The sequence below is a fragment of the Emydura macquarii genome, unplaced genomic scaffold (assembly GCF_026122565.2).
Source record: "Emydura macquarii macquarii isolate MOO-44397 ecotype Brisbane River unplaced genomic scaffold, CSIRO-AGI_Emac_v2 contig_2676, whole genome shotgun sequence".
Classification (NCBI taxonomy): domain Eukaryota; kingdom Metazoa; phylum Chordata; order Testudines; family Chelidae; genus Emydura; species Emydura macquarii.
Window position 1 is genome coordinate 6,495,078 of NW_027132813.1, and position 19,601 is coordinate 6,514,678.

General features: G+C 41.5%; 1 protein-coding gene across 1 annotated transcript in view; it reads left to right on the top strand.

Moving 5' to 3' along the window:
• Positions 1-3,214: 3,214 nt before the first annotated feature.
• Positions 3,215-19,601, top strand: part of PLB1 (phospholipase B1) — a 65,582-nt gene continuing 49,195 nt past the window's right edge. Inside the window, exons 1-12 of the mRNA XM_067564798.1 lie at positions 3,215-3,229; positions 4,523-4,603; positions 6,160-6,225; positions 6,869-6,969; positions 9,007-9,088; positions 9,914-10,018; positions 10,482-10,577; positions 11,076-11,147; positions 11,945-12,067; positions 16,404-16,464; positions 17,219-17,277; positions 18,623-18,690. Coding sequence (XP_067420899.1) covers positions 3,215-3,229; positions 4,523-4,603; positions 6,160-6,225; positions 6,869-6,969; positions 9,007-9,088; positions 9,914-10,018; positions 10,482-10,577; positions 11,076-11,147; positions 11,945-12,067; positions 16,404-16,464; positions 17,219-17,277; positions 18,623-18,690 — 929 coding nt within the window. The remainder of the gene's footprint in view (positions 3,230-4,522; positions 4,604-6,159; positions 6,226-6,868; positions 6,970-9,006; positions 9,089-9,913; positions 10,019-10,481; positions 10,578-11,075; positions 11,148-11,944; positions 12,068-16,403; positions 16,465-17,218; positions 17,278-18,622; positions 18,691-19,601) is intronic.

The window sequence follows — 19,601 nt, forward strand, 5'->3', positions numbered from 1 at the left end:
AACACTTTTTAATAATGTAACATTCCATCTTCATTATGAGAAGCAGAATTACTGGAGCATTACTAGTGTTAGGTGAAAGTTTAAGCGTATGTAAACAGAAAGTGAAACTGGTCAATCTACTTTCTTTCTTCAAACTGAGTGAAATGCAAAAATATATATAATGATCACCCTTAAATCTTTTCAATTGTACCTATTTCCTAACATTACTAATATACAGGGCACAATGTGAATATTATAGTCATGATAATTATGCTCAAGGGGATAATTGTATAGATTTTAAAGGGGAACACTATAGCAAAAATGGTTGAAACTACATTAAATCTTTAAAATTCTCTCATTTCTTTCACTTCAAATATTTTGACATTGTCTCTTTAAATTTTACCTTTGATTTTCTTGTGGCAAAAGTGCAATGCGAGGTATGCACAGAGTCTGTCTTGAATGAATTTTATAAACAACAATAAGGAAGAGCATCCTATAGTTTGTGGTGTGTGTGTGTGTGTGTGTGCGTGCGTGCGTGCGTGCGTGCGTGCATGTACACACACAACACTGTTAGAGGAAGCTCTATTACTTATTCCAATACCTTACAAAGTAAATGCTATTGACTACAATTTTTGAAATATTTCTGTTTGATTATTTCCTTATAACAGTATTGGAGGAAATGAAAACATAAGCACAGTCACGACATTAGCAAGTAAGTGCCTATTTCCCTAAACTTGGCATATTTTTGAGCTGTTTAATAATTTAAAGAACAGACATGAAGAAATGTTTGCAATTTGCAGCATGGCACACTCAGTCTCTTTGCATTCAGTATTCAATGCTGAATAAACTTTGCTTAACAGCCATTACAGTAATTTGCTGTGCATGACTTAACAGTGTGTTTTGTAATTTCCTAGGATTTTGGATGGTTCAATATTATTCTTGGTATATTATTCTGTCTGAGGTACTTTTGGAATGGATGAATCAAATGTCTCAGTCCTTAGACTACAGAAACTATTTATTTATTTTCTGTAATGTGTAAAGGAGAAAATATATTTTATATTTTATATTTTAAATGGAGCCATGCTACAAGATTTGGATTTTGTATGCCTCAGTGTTCAGGAGTAACTGGGTCTGCACGGTTTTCAGCCCACTATAAAAGATAAAATCCATTTATAAAATTCAGATCCAGATGAGCACTTTGGTTTTTAACAACCCCAAAGATCTGGGAAGTTTGGACAGAGGAATTTGATCCAAGCTCATTTTTAATTTTACTGTGAATATGTAAGAGTTTGATTAATGTCACACAGTCTCATGTTACTCAGCAAACGGATCAAAATGACATTGCTGGCCATACTGCCCATGTTGTGGCACCAGTTGAACTAGACATCTGAATTCATTAAGATAAGTAATCTGGAAGCAAAATGACAATTTTATAGTAAAAGTTGTATACCCATGGTATATTAGTGGTTACCTTCACATTATTCACTGGGATCTGATGAAGTCCTTCTGCGGCAAATTCTGCTTTTAGAATCCAGCTCATTACCCATTGAATTAAGTTGTATTTCATGGATCTCTCTTCTTTTCCAGATATTCTTCGTGAGTTTAATCCTTTCCTTCAAGGGTACTCCATTGGCACTGGGAAACAGGACTCATCTAATGCCTTTCTGAACCAAGCCGTGGCAGGAGATCGCAGTGAGTAAGTGAAGACAAATAAATATTGTTTTTTAATGGGGAGTAGATTTTTTTAAAGTTCCAGTTAGAGACATGCCAAACCTGGAACGTTCATACAAGTATATGAACTCCCCAAATGTCAGTAAGTTTTGACATAAAATGGAATTTATTCACCCCTAATTTTTTATTTTTCAAACTTGGCCAATAAAGATGTGTCCTCCTCCTTACTTCATCTCTAGCCTGACAGCTAAGAAATTGGCAAGAGCCAATCAATGTGGCTTTCCTAACCGTAGTAAAGGAAATCTTAACATTAACAATATCATATTTCGTCCTTCTCTAGCACTTCCATCCAAGGAGCTCAAAGTGCTTTACAAACACTGACTAATGAAGCCTCGCAGCCCTGTTGTGAAATAAATATAATTGTCCTCGCTTGACAGAGGAAAGGGGAGGAGGGGGGATGAAATCATGGCCCCACTGAAGTCTGAGATCATGGCAAAGCTCCCACTATGGGGCCAAAATTTTATCCAGGGATGCTAAGGGACCAAGAGGGTAGTCAGCTGCCTGAGGTCAGGCCGTGGCAGAATCTGGAATAGAATCCAGTTAGGCTACATTCAGTCTTCTCTGAAATGTATGTCAACCCTTTCTCTTCTGACTGTGTTTCAGCGTGTGCTGTACAGTTGGTGCCATATAATTTATTAGAATGGTAATCTAACAGGGATAGATAACTCCCAGTAAGTGAGAAATCTCTATGGCTGCTATCGCTCTGAGATTACCCCGCTCAGGCAAATCCTTCCAGTTGTCTGTAGGTGGAAACAAAATAAAATTGAAGTATGAAGTGGGGATTTTTTGAAAGGTGTAACCAAGAAACAAAAGCACTGCTTCTGAATGGGATCTACTGGGAGGCCCATTTTTTAATTCCCTTAAAACTGTACTGCAGTGACCCTTCACCCCCATTGGAAAGGGCTGAATTTCTCTCTCTCTGTCACAGCTCATTGTCACTCTACCAGCACTGGTCATAAGCAGTGATGGTGCAAGGCAATCTCTCAGTGAAGCGCCAGCCACTGATAGTCCAGGGAGGGTAGAACTGAGCTCTAGTTCTAAACTCATACACCCTGCTATTTGAGGTCCTTTGGCTTGTGTAACCTTCTGACTGACCAGGAACCATCTTCTTCAAACTAAAACCTCCAAATCCACTGAATTACAATAGGTCAACCCCACCCTAAAATAGCAAATAGATTCTAATGTATTTCCCCCTTCAATCCGTGATGCTGCACCATGAAGCTTTCATACAGCACCCACAGTGCCAGATGCCTGATGGATGCTAAATGTTTCTTCACTGTTTCTCCAGCTCCAGATGTGGCATATTTCTGCAACTGTATATTTAGTTCAATAAAAGCTGAAACTGGAGCCTTCAGCTCAGTACCAGGTTATTTGAATGGGTTGTCACCGACTCTGCTCATTCACCTGCTTTTCTCATTGCCCTGTTCACCATGAAGTGTTCATCAATCTTTCTTTTTTAATATTTAGGAATGTCCCTTCACAGGCTAGGAGACTGGTGGATCTGATGAAGAATGATACTGTGAGTTTTGGCTGGCATGAATGTCTTTAAGTAGGTTGCAACTGCCTTGGGCCATTTGTCTCAAACAGCATAGCAGATCAGCAGTAGATGTCAGGCAGAAATCTATAGGTAGGGAAGTGATAAAGTGGACAGCATGCAACATTGCTCAGTGCAGAGTGTGCTTCAGCATATCATCAGCTAGGGTTTTTTTGTCTTACTTACATAAAAAGGTGTTTTTTACAGTAAGATAACTAATGCATGCTAGTTACTTTGCTGTAAAATCCTAGTGGAGACAAGTTCCCTATAGTTTTTACCATTAAGTAGCTAGGCAAGGTCTATATGATAAACCTGCTGGTGGTTGACTTTGTATATCTTAATTCACAATACAACTACAGCGCCTTGTCTTCACTGGAATTTTACTGCAGGATAGCTAACATGTTAGTTATCCTGGGGTTAAAAACCCCCACTTTTTTGCAGTGAAAATATAGTCTGACTTCCCACAGCACTTACCTCCAGCCATCACCTTTCTTGGAGCATACTCCTGTTGTTCTCTCCCTCCAGACTGGGGCCTTAAACTGCAGGCCTTTTCAATTCACTGTGATCACCTCAGCAGACCTGACCTGCAGTTGTGTCCCCTGAGAGAATGACAGGATTATCCAGTGACCAGCCAGTTTTCAAAGTTGATTTTACTCAGAACAAAAGCGTTTCAGAGAAAGCATATCTTAAAAACAACAGATAACTTACACACAGGCCTAGCTAACCAAGTGGTCACCCATCTTCCAGACGGAGACCCTAGAGATCTAAAAATACTGACAAATACTTTTGCAGGGCCTGTTTCTGTTGGTCACAGTCTTAAGCCTGTCAGTTCTTGACTGTGTCTGATTCGCCCCAGGTCAGGGCTGTCATTTGTGTTTTGAAACAGGTCACACCAGTGCTGTGTCTTGTCTTCAGGGGGGTAGATATAACTGGCTTTTCACCTGTATTGTTTCTATTGTGGATTTGTAGTAGTTACCCTCCGCTGTTTTTAACAATCACTAAGCCCATAAAGATACATAACACTTTTATAAAATTGAAACAGTAGTCTTTGAATATTCCATGATTCCATCCCATCACATCACATCAGTTACACTAGTGCTCCAAGCCCCTCAGCCATGACCAAAACTCCATTGTTCTAGATGCTGTACAGATACATAGAAGAACATAGTTCATGCCCGAAAGATAAACTTAATTCCTCTTAGCTTGTTGCAGGGCAATTTTTTCCTCTTATCTTATCTTTTATTTTATTTTATTCCCCTCCTCCCCTGGCGAATGCAGAGAATAAATTTCCAGGAAGACTGGAAGCTCATAACACTCTTTATAGGAGGAAATGACCTATGCAGATTCTGCGAAGATCCAGTAAGTCACTAGTGTTCTTATATATGTCTGTAATGTGAACTTGAAATGGCATTGTTGTTTGGTACATTTTGGGAGTGGAATAGTGGAGCGTGGCTGGGTAGACTTAATGGACCAAAACTAGCTAGGCCGCACATGGGCAGCTATCAGCATTTCTCTGAGATCTGGTCGTCATTCAACCTAAGATTGAGATAAAGTAAAGTAATACTGTTTAGAACTGCTATTGATTATTTGATTGTAGCTCCTTTATTTTGCTACAAACGAAGATAACTTTCTGTTGATTCAGTTAGTTCTTTTCATATGTAGATAAGATAATAAACTGTCAAGGATTTTCTCCATTTCATCTTACCAGTATGCTGAATCTATTTTCCCATCTTATGCTGCCAGCATCCAACATGATGTGTCTACCACCAGATACAAGGACATGGGAGTTGTTCTATCCACAGTTCATACCAACCTCCTGATTAATGCCCAACCTCCTATATCCACAGTGGTGGGACCTTGCTGTTTTCCCAATATACACTAAGAGCACAATGTACTTTCCATTCTAGCTGACTGATTTCAGATAAAGAAAAATAACAAAGAGACTGCAAAGAAAGAAAGCAAACACAATGGTTCACCTACATTCTGCATCTGAACTGAAACACAAGATGGCAGTGGTCTGAGCAAGAGGGTGGGAGCCTCCTCTTACATTCAAAGATCAGTGTGTTGTCTCCTTTATGTTACAAACCAGAATGTGGTGTGGTAAGCAGAGAAGCAGGAAATACATAAAGGAAAAGAGTGTGGTGTCTGGGTTTATAGAGTGGACTAAGGGAGTGTAAATAGGTACAATGGGATGGAATTGAGCCAAGGAGAATTAAGGATGAATATCCTGGGGTGGGGAAACACTTTTAACAATAAGGTCTATTAGACTATTCCATAGTTTCATAAGAGAAGGAGTAAAAGCCCAATTACTTGATATAATTAACAGAACTATTCAAATGTATTGTAAGGGAAAATGTTGTCCTGAGAGAGGGAAATGGACATGGTGACCTAACAGACTTTATCCCACACTAATTTCTCTGTTTGTCTGGTACACTATTCTGCATGGGATGTAGCTGTGCAACTGAGCTTTCATGGGACGCAAGGACTAAATGGGAGGCAAGTTGCTAATAGCCCACGCACCTGACTTAGAAAATACTTTGATATTTTACATTATATGAGAAGAATGTTTCTTCAGACTGGTCTCCATTGATGACAGTCTGAGTGATGGGACAACTGTGCTTCTGATACTAGCCGATGGTGAGAGTGGAGGAAGTTGTGACATCTCAGTATTAAGCCCAGTGGAATTAGCTCAGTGAATGGCCTCTGATGGTTGCCAGATCCTTCTTTCCTTTGATGACACACAAGGATGGAGCTGGTGAACCAGAGATGCTCCAGAGCTACGTGTGGTGTCAACATACCCTGAACCAAGAGTGAACAGTCCAATCACTGTCGTCTGAGACTCCATTAGTAGCTACTGTAGCTGCCTGAGGAAACCATGATGCCCAGAATTAAAATCATCCATTTTGTTTCAACAGATACGTTTTTCTCCTGAGAACTTCACCAGCAATATAAAAACAGCTTTGGACATACTTCACAGAGAGGTAAAAAGCCATCTTTACTACTAACCAGAGGGGGGATTAGTTTCATACAGTAATCTCTGATCTGTTGGAAGAATTTAAGGAAGTAGTTTACAGAAAGAAGGATGATTAGATGGCCTGGAATTCCAGCTGATGTGTTGGAGTCAGGTAGTGTAAATATATGGACAAATATATGGTATTTAATGAAAAGCATGTGACTATACCTAGCAGTAGCATATCTGCCTGCTCATTATACAGCATAGCCCCTATTAATTAATTTATTATTATTATTATTATTATTATTATTAAGGGACATATTTTGATAGCCTTTTTCTTGTTGAAGCCAATGGGACTTCTCCTGGAGTACGGAGCTCTTCAGCAAGAGTGAGGGTATCAGACTCTTGCCCTAATAGACAGGCAGTTTTGGAATCTTGAGCCTCAGTGGCTGCACTGCTGTATTTAAGGTAGAGCAAACCCACTGTAGGATTTCCTGTTGAGATTATGCACTCAGCCACCACACTGAGAACTTCTGCTGTAGATAATGAAGGTTGTTTGGATCAGCAGATTAATGTGCATGTTATATTATCAACAGGATAATCTGACCAGTCCCGTGCCTGCTTGGCTGTTCTCTGTTAGCTTGCTTTGACTTAATCTGTTCTCTTGGCAGGTTCCTCGGACATTTGTGAATCTGGTGACAGTACTTCATATAGTAACCCTGCGGGAGTTGTACCAGAACAAGAATGCTAGCTGCCCTAGGATAATCATGAGGTTTGAAAGGCTTATGTTCCAGCTCTCCCCCCTTGTTCTGGAAAACCTGTAAGGCCTCCAGTGGAAACCTTCCCCTTAAAGAAAAAGGGTTGCAATATTTGAGATAGCTAAGTGTGATTTTTCTCTGTGTATAAAATATATACACAGCATAGATTATAATTTCAAATTTCAAAGCAGTGTTTAACAATACCTGTCTGTCTCTTGAAAAAGGCAGCAAATTTCCAAAATTATTAAAATGAGTGTGTAAAACTGATTAGATTAATCCAGTTTTCCTTGAATTCTAGAATTTACCTTTCATAAGCTTTAAAAGTTTCCTGCTTTCACATATGTTCCAACAGCGAGCAACATCCTTTGAGCCCTAACCTACGTCAGCTGTCTCACCAACTGGGGGTTGTTAGCTGGATTGTTAATTAGTCTTTCAATTAGATTTGTGGGGTGTTTAGTCTGTTGCTTCCAGCCATGAGGAGAGTAGGAAATCTCCCTCTACCCATACACATATATTGAGCAATCAGGAGATATGGGAAGAGAAAGAAGATTCTTTCTCTGTAATGTAGTTAGTAGCCATTTCCATTAGGGGCCAGGTCAGGGCCTAGGGAGGTCCTGTGTAGGGATAGTAGGCAGCAGCAGCAGCACAAGCTGTGACAGTCTGGGAGCTAAAGAACTAGGGAGAACCATAGAGTCTGTCTGTGCTCAGCTCTCTCGGTAAAAATCCCGATTACATTCATTACGGCTGAGCCCATGAGGGACATCACTCTGACAGCAGCAAAGGATAGGGTAATGGGGAAGATCGGAAGGGCCCTGTAGATTGGCGTTTCACAGAAGGAACGTTATGATGCAACCTTTTGCTGTGATTTAGTGGCTCTCTGATGCCTGCCAAAGCAGCTCTTAAAGACTGAGTGCTGTCGGTTTAGAATATCTTCTATATTTTGCTGCAGGTTCCCTTTAACAAAGTATAAGCTTATCACAAGATCCTAATCACCAGACAAGGGTAGGGTGTGAGCCTGTGTTACAAGAGCTGAGTTTCTCTGATCCCTTAGAAATATATGTGTAATCTTCCCATGCTTCCCAAATGTCCTGCTGTTATAGATTTGTGTCTCTATGGCAGCAAGGGGATTTATAGGTCTGGCAGTGAGTCAGGTGCACAGAGATTTAAACAGGCACTGTATAGCAGGCTCATGAATGGCATGTTACTGACATACATTCCAAAATTCATTACAACTTTGTTCTACCTCTTTCATACAAAGTGTATCCCGGAATGTCCTGTTAGAGGTAATTCATTTATCTCTGCCTTGGCTGCTCTCCATTAAGACATATAGGCAGAAGAAGGGCTTGGGGAAGGTTCTAGGTAGATGCTCTAGTGAAGCATTATTATTTTATTATAATTATAAACGGAGAGAGAGAGAGAGAGAAGATGAAGGGATTATATCATTTTCCTTTTACTACTAAATTTCCTTTTCCAGTGTTAGAGTAAGCTGCTCTTTCTGAGGTTCTTCACCATGGTGACATGATGATAGAGGGAGAAGAGATGTTTTCTGCTGCGATTTGTAATGAAATGGGGGAATAGAAGTGTTTCCAGGTGATAGGAACTGCAGAAGGAGAAAATTCTCTCCTCAGCAGGGGTGAGATTGTAAGGAGTGACTGACAGGGCCAGCACTAGATGAGAGGAGATAGAAAAGGTAAGAGGGAAACAAGCCTATGGAAATTCTGCTCTTAATTATATCTGTGTGATTGCCTCTGAAGTGAATGGGGCTGCACAGATGTAGAGAATAGAATTTGGCCTGCAGTGGCATATCTGGCACACGAACAGTTCCCTCACTTTACACTAATTAATCTATCCCTAATAAATGTGCTTAGACTTCAGAGTGTCCATGTTTATTGGGAAGACATGGATATTGAAATCAATATTATCATAGAGGAGCCTTTCAGAAAAATCCACCTTTGGAGGAGTCTGTTATCCTCTGGGCTCTTGTACGTGTTTTCAGGGGAAAAGCCCAGTACATTGCAACACAAAAATAAAATGTCACTTTCTTCCTGCAGGGAGCTGTGTCCTTGCGTATTGAACTATGCTGATAATTCCACTGAAACTGAGATGCTAAAGTCCTTTAATAGAAGGTATCAGGTAAGGCAGAGGGAAGTATTAAGAGATTTAGCAAAGAATTGCTTAATAATCCTTCTGTTCTTCTTTTCTAGGCGTAGTCTCCCTTTGTTCTTCTGGGAATAATAAACAAATGGATCTAACAATGATACTGCTTGAAGTGGCTGACTAAGGGACCAGTCAAAGTCTAATATTTAATAGAGTGGAGGACAAACTGTGCTCACATTAGTCATATGTAGATTCATAGAAGTCATTCTGAATTGGGCTGGAGGGGCCAAGAGAGGATCAGGCAAGGAATAGGGGGATATATGCTGCTCAAGATCTTTAAAGTCTGATTCAGTAAGGCACTAAAACAGCATGACTCTTTCAGACCTATCAGAAAGTCAATTGAAGCAGCAGTTCTGGGTACCTCTCTTGCTGGGAAATAGAATTAAACTGAGGATCCCTGATAGTTCAGGAAAGAACACCTGTGCTGGAGGTCAGCTGAACTGAAAGTATTTCAGTGGTTCAAGAAAAACCTGTGGTACCTCTCATGATGGGAAATCCAATTAAACTAAAGTGAGGGCTCTCCCGAGATCATTCAGCTGGCTTTTAAGCAGTAGGTTCATCTGCAGCCTCTCTGATGCCTTTCCGATATGGAAAATGAAATGAGTAGTTTTCTAATCTGGGTTTTTGCAAGCCAAAGTATGAAGAAGCTCATGCACTCATTGCCTTGTACAGGATGGGAGTCACTCTTGGTTTTAGGTTGTGTGTATAAGGATGAAGAGACTTCTGCAGGAGGGTCGACGTGGGGGCCAATGAGCAGAATGCAAGAAAAGGAGCAGCGAGTGATTATTCTTCCTTCTTTAGGAGGAAACCCACAGATTAGTTGAAAGTGGAAGGTATGACACAAAGGAAGATTTCACAGTGGTCGTGCAGCCATTTATGGAGAAAGTAACCATTCCAAAGACTGAGGTAAAAAACAATGAGCCAGATTCAGACCTGGTGCAACTCCTTTGAATCATTAGAATTGCACTCCCTATACCAACTCTAAATTTGGCCCTCAGTGCTCTGCTTTGCTAGTTTGTTCAGTTCAAGTGAACTGAGATTCAAAGCAGCAGGAAAATATTTTTGGAGGGGATAGAGATTGTGGGTTATACTGCTGAGTGTCCCTGTAACCTTGGCACCTCAATTAAAGCAATTTGCCATGGCAACGTTTGTGAATCATATTTGTAAAAGTGCTACAGAACTCTTAAGTTCTCAGCTTGATCTGGCCCAGGATGGCATCTGTCTTGTTCTCAGGGGCCCTCATGTCTACTTTCAAGTTCTGGGGTAACTAGGAGTTTTTGTTGGAAGATGAATGTGATAATGCATCATATGCTGGCATTTTTGGTCAGATGCTTACCCCTCTTGTAACAGTATCTGTCTCTTTCCCCAGGAGGGGTTGCCTGACAGCTCATATTTTGCCCCAGACTGTTTCCACTTTCACCAGAAGACTCATTCCCAGGGTGCTCGTGCCTTGTGGAACAACATGGTAAGGCTGCAGAAGATCTCAATCTCTGCCTCTGTCTTCTCCATCCTGGCCTTTGGCAGCAAAGCACAATAACCCACCATGTAGCTGCTGAGCCGCCCTCCCTCTGGTGAGAGCAGAATTATGTTTACTACAGCTGGGCACTGTTCCTTTGGTCTTGTAAAGTCACCTGGACACAAACTGGCTCTGCAAAGAATATATCCTGTGGTATGTTCTGCTAAAGGCTAAGCACATATGACTCTGCACCAAGAGATTATCAGTGTGGGATATTACATCATGTATGCCACATACCTAATATGAAAAGTAACGTTAAAATATGTTTTAAAGACAACAAAATCCTTGGGCAGTGAGTTTTGCAGGTTGAGATGCTATTTCAACATAGGCACAGAACATCGCAATTTTTTGTTGTGGTTCTACTTGTTTTCATAGGCTGATAATATGCTCTTCCATAGTGGTTCTCATTTTATTTCTTCTCTCCCATGTTTTCTTTCCGGCATGCAGTTGGAACCCCTTGGGGAGAAGACAGATGCACATTTTCTTGAAATGGTGATAACTATCAAATGTCCGAGTCAGGTATGTTGAAAAAAATTCATGCATGTATGACATGCTGCATTGCTCATTTGTGAAGCACTCTGAGCTTTGTGTGAGGGATCTGTGTAGTGCATGCCAGAGCGGCAGCTCCACCAGCGTGGAGAGGATTTCTGGATGCTTTCTGTCCTCTCTCTCCCTCTCCTTTCCTTCTTTTGGGTAGTTAGCACCTGTAGAGACGTATATGCTTTCCAATGAGATAGGATTGCCAAATGGAGGAAAACTCCCTGCACCCAGGCCCGCAAGGGCTGGCGCAAAGACAGCAGCATTGTGTTAGTGAATGAGAGTTGGAATTCAAACCCGAGTAAACAGACCAGTCTAACTTCATCCAAGCTAAGTGTTTATTTTTCACACTTCAAACAGCATCAAGGGGGAAAGTAAAGTGGAGGGTCAGAACCTCAGTTGGTGTCAATCAGCATAGTCCCACTGTCAGTAGAGCCACCCTGACACCAGCTGAGGATCTAGCCCAGAATATTTAACACCCTTTGATATAATAATCAGATGTTATTAGTCAAACCAGTCAGGGCACTGAGAGTGTCCAAGAGTGAGAGAGTGTTTAGTTAACATAGCATTACCCATATATTTCAGATGTTTCCTTATTTCTATGTCTCATAAACATATCTGCAAAACTAGTGGCAAGGTCCTTTTCAATTGCTGAGAATAAGAATATGCAGTAATTTTAATGGTCTTCTACAGACATCTTTGAATTGGTGGCTAGGGAACAGAAATCTCCATATATTCTTTTGCAGCTTTATGTTGACTCAGATTTCCTTATTTCATAGGCTCAGTCATTCCTCAGGACATACAGGAACAGCAATTATACATATCCCAACCAAACTACCCCAAACATAACAACACCGCCACCATCATCTGCCACAGCGACCCCAGCAAAGGAACCAGATCAGGTAGAGTCTGCACAAGATATGAAATTGATTACTGGAGGAGTTTCAGATGTAAGGGTACAGTACAGAAAGGATGCGCAAAATGCCTGCATAACCAACTACAGTTGCACATCTTCAAATCCCACATTAATCAGCCAGGGCTGCTTTTCCAGTCTGAATAAAACTAAAGGCTTGTCTACATTTGAAATGTATTGTTGCTTAACTTGAGTTATCTCACACTGAAGTGTCTTGCATCCACACACACAATATTTTGTTATGAATCAGCTGCCATTTTTAACACATGTTAATGAACCCACTTTAGAAGTAGGTTTACTGAGACACAGAATGAGTTTACCCACAACAAAATAGGCGTAGATACCTCTCCATCCCGAAACAGCTGTTGCACGTCTACCATGTCTATTACTGGTATCCCGCACGGCTTTGCCAGCTACCTGTCTTGGTCTGTCTAGTCATCTGTGTGCCCTCTACTGTTCAGGGATCATCCTGAATGTCCCTTTTTAATCCTGGCATTCAGCTAGGGGCCAGCCTTGGCAATTCCAGCTTATGTGGAGTTCACATACCTGTGTCATACTGCTGATTATTCATCAGTCAGGCTTCATGCTTCACCATGGACCCATGCTAAGATCCTGGACTTCATTGGAGAAGTGTGATCAGGCTTATCTGAAAGGCAGTCACTCAGCATAGGTCTACAAGCAGGAATCAAGACAAATGCAAAAGAGGGTCGTTCTCCAGTACCGTAGTCAGTAAGTCAGATGAGCTGTGGCTGGTCTATAGGAATGCTACGTGCAACAAGACCCCAGGGAGAACTAGCATGGTCTGCTGGATCTATAAGGAGCTGGACCACATGTTTTCTGAGCTACCACCACTCAACTCTGCATTCTGTGGACTCCCTGACTGATCCATGGACCCCAAGACAGACAGTGATGGATATCCAGGACGTCTCCCCGCACGAATCACAGCCAGAGGATCAACCTGAACCATAAACTGGGGAGGGGACCATTTCCAGTAAGTATTGAATGATGTATTAAAATACAACTGTACAGAGGGGGAGTTAGATAACTTAGCTCTGGATACTGTAAGGGCACTGCCAGGTTGATCTACCTTCTCTCTGCCTCCTGGGTTTTTAATCCCCTCCCATTTGCCACTTGAAATGGCAGCCCTACCAGAGACGATACAAACTCTCCATGCCTTTTTACCGACAAATATGCAAATACACACATCACTTAATCTTGCTGTCTCCCGCTGCACCCCACCAACCACAGTGCTTATTGGCATCTTCCACCTGCTGCTCACCCCCAACGGTTAATCCACGCACTGCCTCCAGGACACTCTCTGGAGGGAAGGCATTTTTATTGTAGCAGCACATACAGAGAAAATCAAAAGTTATATTTTTGGCTCACAGTGTCACTGATGCCTTCAGCCTTGAGCCCACGTGAGGTAGGAGGTAAATAGCCTAAATCACACTACAGACATTTTCCAAAAGGTAAGAAAGTGCCTTACATTCTGAAGTTCACCACTCCACTCACCCCCAGGTCAGGGTAGAATTCTGTGAATTCTGCAGGGTATTGTATGCTCAACTGTAGCTCTTAAAAACAAGACATTTAAAAATAGAGCACTCTTTGGCTTGGCCTGGAGATTGCACAGCAATGCAGCTCTCTCGGAACTGTCCATATAATTTGTGGCTTCCTTCCACTCCTGCACCAACCTGGCAAACAGCACCCTGGCATATCTTTCTTCTTTACCCATTGTCTTTTTGAACAGAATCCTTCTCTGCCTTTTGGGGACATGCTCTGGGTAGGATCCTCCCCAGTAAGGATAGCCTGCAGACATGCACATGCAATTACTGGCCTACCTCTGTTGCATCCTGTTTTAGCTAACCACCTCGCACAACCCACCTCGCATTTATTAACCCTTTCCCAACGTTTCCACACATATACACCACCATCTTCTACCACCATATGCCCGGATGTCCTGCACAAACCTGGAAGATTGTGAAAACTTCTTACCACTTCCAAGCTCAGCCAACACTGGGAAGAGCCTATCGGAATAAAATTCCAAAAGCAAGGAAAAAGCAACATTTTATCACTCTTAGAATGGAGACTACAATTTGGACAGTTACTTGTTCTTTTTCTCTTTCCTTATAGCACTAGCCTGAGGAAGGGGGATAAGAAAGGTCAGGCAAATGGCTAGCACATCAGACACATCTGCTGTGGATGAAGAAGAGGCAATCAAACCTCCTGGAGCACATGGCCTAGAAACCATCTAATTTTGCACAGCTTTATGAATGTTCACTAAAGTTCAACTTGCTGTATTCATTGCTATTGATTAAATAGAATTGAAAATGTCTTTACATTCATAGTTGGAGTCTTGAATCATTCACTGAAATGTCCAGCATCACTGTCATAAAATCCACAGGCATAATAACATCAAAACAAGTACTATCTTACAAGCCACACACAGAATGAACTAAAAACACCCATAAACTGCTGTACACACAAGTATAATTAAATCCTTCTACCAGTACACATACAGAAGACATGCACAGTAATCCTGATAAATGCCTTATACAAAAGCATGTACATTCTTTACAAATGGTCCCTAAACTCAAAGTAGGCGCACAATGTGTCCCCCGCTCTGTGCCCGTGAATAGCTGCGTCATTTTGTGGAGGTCTCTTATCTGACCAAAATGTTTTCTAAGTCAGCCCACCTCCCGCTCCCATCCAAGTGCAAGGCTCTCTTCCTTGCTCTCAAAGGTTGTGCAAAACCCAGCAAGGAGCTATTGTACCAGACGGAGGTTTCCCATCAGCCTCAATATCAGGATCCTCCATCTACCTTTCAATCTTCCAAATGCACATTCCGCTGTCATTCTGCAGCTGCCCCGGATATGGTTAAACAATTCCTTTCACCTAACTAAGTATCTAGTAAAAGATATCGCAAGCCAGGGAAGCAGTGGGTAAGCTGGATCTCCCTGAATGAGGAGAAAAATGGCAACACTAGGAGATCATGGGAGCAGAAGCTCCATTTCTCACTGCAGAAAACAGGCTAGAGTTTCTAAAGGTCCTGGCATCATTGACCTTTCCAGACCACTCTACGCTTATATTGGTGAACCTTCCATGGTGACCAACCAGGTTTGTAGCACCATGGAGAAATATCTTTTTCTGTTGGTGAACTCTGAGGCCTGATGTGGGGGAGTGGGGCAAAAAAATAGGCACATGGGTGCCAACTGTGCAAACCCATTAATAACCTTCTCTGCATTGCCCAGTCTTGTGACACAGAGGAGCAAATCCTTCTTGATAGCAGCTTACACCTCCATTACAAAAGCACCAACAGTTGATTTACCTACATCAAACTGGTTAGAGACTGACTGGTATCCTGAAGTTCTGATGGGCATCCCACGACTATCCTGCCCCACCAGTCAAAGCTAATTGGCCAAGCCCTGAAGTGGTACTCCACTAGTTGAAGCTACTCCAGGAAAAAAAGAAGAATTGTCTGCTTGATTTCAGCTGTCACTGCTTCCAGTGCCCTGGTTCTGAAGTCATTGCACAGCTTTGGATATGCTTACAGCAATCTGCTTATGATTACCGCCATATGGATCACAGTGCTCACCAATGTTTCTCTACGCTGTCTGGCAGTGCTCTGAAAATGGAAAATGCTGGCTCTCAAAAACCAGTTGAATGATGGGATGAAACAAGAAGGAATTATGGTTTATGTAGTTTGACCTCAAGCCCCAGGATTCCATTGCCTTCCAGTAGGTATTGCACAAACCACAGCACAAAAGAATGTGAGAATGTGTACAGCACAGCAACAGAGCAATGCACCATGGGATATCTAACCACAACGCTGAGCCCTTATTTTGAAACACTGCTGTACTGTGCAGCTGCAATATTACCAGGCAAAACTACCTTAACTGTAGCTTAAAAAGTGGTATGTATGCACTGCTCAGACTATAGCAGGGGTTCTCAAACTGGGGTCCTGAGGTTATTATGGGGGGGTTCATGAGCTGTCAGCCCTCACACATGCCAGTAAGGGTGGCATGGCATGGGGGAGGTCATCACTTTTTTGGTGGGGGTCGTCAGCCTGAAATATTTGCAAAGGGGGTCCCAGCAAAAAGAGTTTGAGAACCCCTGGACTATAGTTATTGCCAGCCACTTAATAGATACACAAAACCACAACGACTTTCAAGTTTAGACATGCCCTGAATGTGACCAATTTAATTCAGTAACCAACGTCTGGCTGTTTAATTACAGACTAATAGGGATATGAATTATTATGTTGGTTGATACTATGTTTTGTGGTCTAACACTATGCAATTCCTTTTGTCTATTTTCTTTTCCCTTAGAATTATGGGAGCCAGCTGTTGTGTGAGGACAGGGCTCCATCCAGCTCTTCTCCAGTTTCAGGTAACCTGGCCTGCTTGGGGTAGGAGACTGTTTCTTTCAATAGTGTTTCAGGATTGTTTTATTTAATTATGCTTAAATAATTATTGGACTGTGAAAAATTACGTCCATTATGTTCTATAGCTTGTTAAGAGGCCTGATGCCAAGCCATCCTTGTAGGCACTAGTCAGACTAAGTGGTTGCAATTAACTTATATACAGCTGATAATTCCTGAACAGTCCAAAACTTAAGTGCCGACACATCCTATAAATGGTGCAGTCTAGTGCTTTGGGCAGTGGATTTGGAGTCTGGATTCCATAGCTTGTGGTCCGGTATATGGTAGTATTCAACTTGTTAATGAGCATAGGGCCTGTTTTCATACCCTATTCTGCCTCGTTGCAGCAGTTACTATCAACACTGCCACTCTGTAATACTGAATCACCCATCCTCATTCTAGTCTCCCTAACTCTGGAGGTTGGTTGCCTAATTCCAGCAATGGAGAGTGACTTGCTCCTTGCTTTCCCCTCTTTTGTCAGTGGTCTTAAGCAGAAAGAACTTGCTGCTAACTCCATGTGGCTGCTCAACCCTGGTAAGATGAGCCGGAGAAGTCTCGTGGTTCATTACCTGAGCCTTGCGTGCGCGCGTGCACACACACACACACACACGCAAAATGCTGTCAGATTCAGAAATACATTGTGGAATAATTTACATCTAGCAGTGATGGAAAAGCATAGTCCTGTTTCCTGTTCAGGCTTAACTGCATCTCTTTGCCTTACAGTGCATGCCCTCAAACCAGCTGATGTGCAAGTTATAGCAGCTCTGGGGGATTCTTTGACTGTAAGAAGCTTTATGCTTTTATTCTTTTGGTTTTTTTTGTTTTGGTGGAACAACAGAATGTTTTGCCTGCTCAGGCTCGGGGGCATTGAACTCTTGGGCTGGGTAGTGAGATACTCATTCATAGGGGACAGAGACCTAGAGGCTAGAGCAGGAGACAAAGTGTCAGATCTCCTGGATTCTATTTCTAATATTGCTCCTGAATTGTATGAATTTAGGCAAATCACTTAAACACATGCTTAAATGCTTTGCTGGGTCTGGGGTCAGAGGATAACTCGCATTGAAATCAGTGGGGCTTAAGCACATGTTCTATCACATGGTTAAGTGCTTTGCTGAATAGGATGGACTGCTGAATCTGTGTCTCAGTTTGTTCTTTAGTAAAAATGTGACTGATAATTAGCTATTGCCTTCTCTTGTGTTGGTTTTTTTGCTAGTTAAGTAAAATGCCTTTTGCCTGTTTGGAGATGAGTATGAAAGAAAAGGGAATCAAAATATTCACTCTTCATTGTGCTTGATTAACTGATAACTAGTTTCTTTATCAAACTCACCATGGACTTAATCCTCAGTGAGGATGATCTCCTTTCATGTGTTTAGTAGGAATTCCACTTCCAAATAATGAAGTCATAAGAATGTTTGGGCATGCACACCATCCAACTTTCTGGCGGGTATGGTGTGGCAGATTTCTGCATACATGAGCTCATTAAAATCAGCACAAACATTTGAATAAATACATACTGTGTTGATCAATATAGCCAGGATTTTTACAGTTGCCACACGCTAGTATCTGAGATATATCTGTAGTTTCCACTATTTTGGTATCTGATTCTTTTGTGTAGGAACTGTGGATAAATTTTGTCTTTGGAGAAATAGCAGTTGCACACACATCTGAGAGCAGAATTTGGCTCATTGCATGGCTGTTTTAATGTTCAGTCTCCTATTGTGTGACAGCACTCATATTCAAGGAAAATATGTGATGGTGTGGTGCACTCAAGGTTTTATTGGCCAGAGTTCGAAATGGCTTCATTAGTTATGAATAGTGAAGCCTGGAATGAATTATACAACTCATCCACACTCATACCAATACAACCTTTATATACTGTGTTATGCAATTATATATTTTGTTTATGCCACGTGTACAGGAATACTATGTAAAGAATTTTTTTTAAATGTATTGGTACTATTTTTCATAAAACTCTTCCTGAAAAGCCAGCTACCTAAGTATAACAAACCCAAATATAACAGACTTTTAAGGAGAGACTGTTTATGAAATAAATAATGAAGATCACAAAAATATATGAATGACCAAAATGTTAATAGTTCAGTCTTTGTCTTGGTTTAATATTTTTAGGCTGGTAATGGAATTGATGCTAACACTATCTTGGATACGAACACAGAATATCGGGGGCTGGCTTGGAGGTAAGTCATCAGTCAAAGAAGTGAGGAAATATATTTTGTTTCTCATGACAAAGATTTTAGTTTTTCTTCTGGTTTTTTTTTTTTCCCCAGTTGTCAAAAGCTGGAAAATATTCATTTGTCTTGTTTGGCATTTCTTTTTAAAATTTGTGTTTTGTCATAAATGCAATTGTCGTTTAGAAAAAATCAGCAATAAGTTTTCAACCAACTCCAGTCACTAGCCTTTTGATTTCTCATACACGGAGGGTTTCACACGTCAGTTTGATTTATATGTGTGTGTAGGTTGGTAGATATCTCTCCTCAAAGCCAGTGAAAAATCTTCAGGCCAAACAAATCACAGATGCTGTCATTCGAGAGGGCTGCTCACAAGGTTTGCTCTTTCTAAGCTTTTGTTAACAAAGAGAAGAAAAGATCCTGTATGAAAATCACTTCTTTGCTGTTGCTATTTGGCTGGAGTACTTCCCTCCTCTCTTCAAAACCCTCATAGAGATAAAGGGCCAGATTTCCTGGTATAACTGAGCTGTGCTCAGAGCAAGACCAGAGACAAAGCCAAGGAAGCTTTGTACTGTGCTGGTCTCTTAGTACAAGTTAGAGCAGCTGTGTGCTCAAAGCCACAAGAAGCCATTCGGTAGCTGGAACAACCGGGGTGTAAGAATGCTCCAAACATACCCTCTTCTCCCTGGACACACTGGTGCCAGGTAGGGATGAATAGGAGTCACTCCAGCAGCTATCTGCCACTCAGGAAAATCCATAGGGGGCTGGTTGAATTGGTTTTAGTGTTTTGTACTGCTGGAATTGAGGTTGGTCCTTTCAACATGTAACTCTTGCTACCATGAATAGTCCCATTGTCCTGTAGTTTTTTCAGGGTCAGGCTGCTAGGTAGAACCACTCAATGGAAAACTGTCAAGATATAA